The 4,838-nt window shown below is 43.1% G+C and overlaps 1 protein-coding gene across 1 annotated transcript in view; it reads right to left on the minus strand.

Annotated features, from left to right (window-relative positions):
- Window positions 1-4,838, minus strand: part of LOC122553256 (tubby-related protein 4-like) — a 353,919-nt gene that overhangs the window by 308,766 nt on the left and 40,315 nt on the right. Inside the window, exon 4 of the mRNA XM_043696840.1 lies at window positions 2,110-2,290. Within this exon, the coding sequence (XP_043552775.1) occupies window positions 2,110-2,290 (181 nt within the window). The remainder of the gene's footprint in view (window positions 1-2,109; window positions 2,291-4,838) is intronic.

Raw genomic sequence — 4,838 nt, forward strand, 5'->3', positions numbered from 1 at the left:
GGACATGAGATAGCTTTGGCAAATAGAATTAAGGAGAATCCAAAGGGTTTTTACAAATATATTAAGGACAAAAGGGTAACTAGGGAGGCAATAGGGCCCTTCAAAGATCAGCAAGGCGGCCTTTGTGTGGAGCCACAGAAAATGGGGGAGATACTAAATATTTTGCATCAGTATTTACTGTGGAAAAGGATATGGAAGATATAGATGGTGACATCTTGCAAAATGTCCAGATTACAGAGGAGGAAGTGCTGGATGTCTTGAAACAGTTAAAGGTGGATAAATCCCCAGGACCTGATCAGGTGTACCCGAGACTCATTGGGAAGCTAGAGAAGTGATTGCTGGGCATCTTGCTGAGATATTTGTATCATCGATAGTCACAGGTGAGGTGCCGGAAGACTGGAGGTTGGCAAACGGGGTGCCGATGTTTAAGAAGGGCGGTAAAGACAAGTCAGGGCACTATAGACCGGTGAGCCTGACCTCAGTGGTGGGCAAATTGTTGGAGGGAATCCTGAGGGACAGGATGTACATGTATTTGGAAAGGCAAGCACTGATTAGGGATAGTCAACATGGCTTTGTGCAAACATTGTACCAAATCTTTACTTTGTTTGTATTTTAACTGTTGGGTAAGAATAATTTGTGATTTGCTTAAAGTTGGATAGTGCAATCAATCAAATTACATCTGGAACACAGCATCTTAACCTAACTTTTATCTTCCTGAAAGGTTATCCCCAATGATAGTTTTGAAGGATGGCTTGGTCTGGTCCACAGAAATTGCAGATTTTGTTTGAGTAATTTTGCTGCATCTCATGCCATGCAGCACCTGATAGATGTCTCGTCCAGTTGAGTTGCACAGTCCATTTGAAATATAGCCAATTCCACATGGTGGTAGCACCAGACAACAGGATAGAAAGCATCGTCACTGTGAAGATAGGGCCTGGGCTCCTCAGGAATGTGTGGTGGTCACTCTTACTGATACATGGAGCGATGCAACTGCAATGCACAGACTGGCAATGAAGAAGTCATAGAGTCATCAAGTATGTTTTTCCCTCACCACCTGCTGTAAGCCTAATCTAGTAGGCAAACCCCTTACAACTCCACCAGTTCATTCAGTAGCAAGCTGCTCTTGATGGTGGACTTCAGTGCTCCAAGTCATTGCATATTTTGTGCCCTTTCTATCTTCAGTGTTTCATCGAAGTACTACGCAACACAAACTCATTAACTAAAGGGAGCCATGCGCGCTAATCACCAGGAGGTTACTTTACCCAGGTTTGAACTGATGCTTGAAACGTCATTGGTCCAGGGTAAATACTTAAGTGTCTCAGGCCAATTTCCTCCCAAATGCATGCTGCTCTGCTAGTACTTGGAAGGGGGGCAGGACTTAGCCAGGGATGCAGATGGTGCTGTCTGCAATGGTGCTGTCTGCAATGGTGCCTCTTCAGCAGTGCCAAAAGGACTCAAGCCAAAGCTTTTTGTCTTGCGTTCATCCTAAGTAGGATGTCAGAACAAATTTTGAAAAAAATGGGACACTTCTTTATGAAGCATGAGACGATGGTGCTGATTACTAATTAATTATTGACATTAAAGACCTTCTAGCAATGCCCTTGCTTTTTGAAAGAACTGTTCAGGAGAAGTCTGATTCATTAGCTCAGGGAATTAGGAGGATGACAAAAGTACGTGGTTTCTTTGGCTGTTTTTGACTTCATCGTAGAGTCAGAGTAATGCAGCATGGAAACAGGCCTTTTAGCCCAAACTGGTCCATACTGACCATGGTGCTCACTCAGTTAGTTCCAATTGCCCACATTTGGCCCATATCCCTGTAAACCCATCTCATCAATGTATCTGTCCAAATGTTTTTAAATATCACGAGGATTCCCAGGGCCATCCCCTCCTGACTGCAAATTGCAGTTTTACGACCCAGGGGAGTATGTCCTGCTGTTGGGGTAGGGCACATCCGAGGCTATAATGGACAAGGCGAGGACAACTACTGTGAAAACCCTTAGTCAAATTAATTCCACCCTTACAATTTTAATACAATATTTAGTAAACAGCAATTTAATTTCTAGAAGTTTGCAATCACAATTGCTATCTATTAAGTTTTTGCACAAATACCTTGTGGTGGTGAGTAATCATCAGAGTCTGTGTCACTTTCACTACTGTCCTCCACAAGAAAACTGGGGTAATTCCAAGATATTCCCAGGATACCATCAGATTCATGAAGCAATACATGAGCCAGCATACGTCCATGGCAGTCCATCACTATTACTTGTCCATCAGCTGTACCAAACAGCACCTATAAGAAGATACAAAAATAATGAACAGACAGCAAGATACCAAACAACCAAAGGTTTCTTTATCATAGAAAATTATTGCCGAACTATTTAAAGTATAATACTGAAGCAATAATGGAAATAAACATATCTTTCACAGAGTCTTCATGTTCGAGTCTCCGAGTCATTAATTTTTGCTGATTCGGTTAACAACAATTTTGTGTACACAACCAACCGACTGCTGCATGTCAATTATCTTTTTGGCCTGTACAAGGCTTTCATTTTGATGTTATATCTGTCCAGGAACAAATGTAGCTGCTCTCTGCAGTGTGATTCATAGAGCTATAAACATGTACAATGTAGCAGGTCCATCCAGTGCATTGTCAAAGATCTATTTATCCATTTTACAGATTTTGGCACATAGCACAATCATACTTGGCAATGCCAAGTAATATCTGAATACTGCTTAAATATTACAATAATTTCTGACTCAACCACACTTTTAGACAATGAGTTTCAGAATACAAACAACCTCTAAGTGAAAAATGCCTCAATTCTCCTCTGAGCCTTCTAGTGTTTAACTTAAATATATGCTCCTTGGTTCTTGACCCCTCTACTAATTGAAGAAATACCTTCCTATCCAGTCTAATAATGTCCCTCAATCTTGTACATCTCTGAAAGGTCTGGTCTCAATATACCCAATCTTTCCTTATAGCTCAGACCCTCCAGCTCAGGAAGTAGCCTGGTAAACCTCCTCTCCAACTCCTCTATTGCAATCATATCCTTCAAGCATTTCAGATATTTACTAATCAACCTACTCAGCAATGTGATCACACACCCTCTGCAGCAAGCAGAACTTGAGCCTGGGATTCTGGCTCAGAGGCAGGGACATGACCACATGCACCACAGCATTTTATACATTTCCAGTACAACATACTTGCTCTTGCATTCTACACAGTAGGTATCCCATATGCCTGGTTTCCTGTGCTATTACCTTCAAGGATCTGCAGATAAGTATATAGAGTCATAGAGTAATAAAGATGTACAGCACGGAAACAGACCCTTCGGTCCAACTTGTCCATGCCAGTCAGATATCCCAACCCAATCTAGTCCCAGCTGCCAGCACTGGCCCAGCAATCTTCAGTATTTTCCAGGATTCTACCATTTGTACTGTGATCTCTTTCGGGCATAAGCCCTTCATCCTGATGAAGGAATTATGCTGAAATGTGGATTCTCATGCTCCTCTGATTCTGCCTGACCAGCTTTGCTTTGCCAATACCACACTCTTAAAATCTGATCTCCAGCATCTGCAGTTCTCACTTTCTCCATACTGTAATCCCTTGCCTTGTTAACCTGCCCCAGGTAAATTACAGTACATGAAGGAATGAATATCATTTGCCACAGCTTTGACCACCTGATGCCTCTCTTGAATATCTTATTGCAGTTTTATAGATCTTCACCATTTCCCACATTACCAATTTGAGAAATTTGTAAATTTCTTGACCACACTCCCTATACTTAAGTCCAAATTATAAATGTACAACACAAATAGGAAATATCATAGCACCAAGCCCTGCAGAACCCCACTGGAAACAGACTGCCAGTCACAAAAACACCCTATGCTTCCTGCCTTTCAGTCAATTTTGGATCCAATGTATCACTTTGTCTTGGGTTCTATGTATTATTACTTTCTTCAGCTGTCGGAGTCAAAAGTTTTGCTGAAGTCCATACAGAGTCATAGTCATACAGTCATAAAAACAGGTCCTTTGGTCCACCATGTCTATGCTGACCAATGAATACCAAAATACAATATTACATTTACCTGCACTTGGCGCATAAGCTATGTAGTAGCATTTTAACTGCCTGTCCAGATGGATGTTAACAAGTTAGATAGTATCTGCCTCCATCATCATGTTCCATATTGCTACCACTCTCGAGGTGAAAAACAAATTCTCATAGTCCCTCTAAACCATTTACTCTTCACATTAAACGTATGGTCCCTGGTCTGAAACACATCTGCCATGGAGAAACATTGAGGAGATAGTGAGGTCTGCAGATGCTGGAGATCAAAGTTGAAACTTTATTGCTGGAACAGCACAGCAGGTCAGGCAGCATCCAGGGAACAGGAGATTCGACGTTTCGGGCACAGGCCCTTCTTCAGGAATGAGCAGAGAGTGTTCAGCAGGAGAAGATAAAAGGTAGGGAGGAGGGACTTGGAGGAGGGGCGTTGGAAATGTGATAGGTGGAAAGAGGTCAAGGTGAGGGTGATAGGTCGGAGTAGGATGGAGGCGGAGAGGTCAAGAAGACGACTGCAGGTCAGGAAGGCGGTGCGGGGCGGGAGGGATTCGGCTGAGACAAGATGGGGGGAGGGGGGATGAAGAAACTGGTGAAGCCCAAGTTCACCATGGACATCCAGTCCCTGTACACCTCCATCCCCCATCACGAAGGACTCAAAGCACTCCGCTTCTTCCTTTCCCGCCGTACCACCCAGTACCCTTCCACCGACACCCTCCTTCGACTGACCGAACTGGTCCCCACCCTGAACAACTTCTCTTTCCAATCCTCCCACTT

This window comes from Chiloscyllium plagiosum, chromosome 9 (genome assembly GCF_004010195.1).
Source record: "Chiloscyllium plagiosum isolate BGI_BamShark_2017 chromosome 9, ASM401019v2, whole genome shotgun sequence".
Taxonomy (NCBI): Eukaryota; Metazoa; Chordata; class Chondrichthyes; order Orectolobiformes; family Hemiscylliidae; genus Chiloscyllium; species Chiloscyllium plagiosum.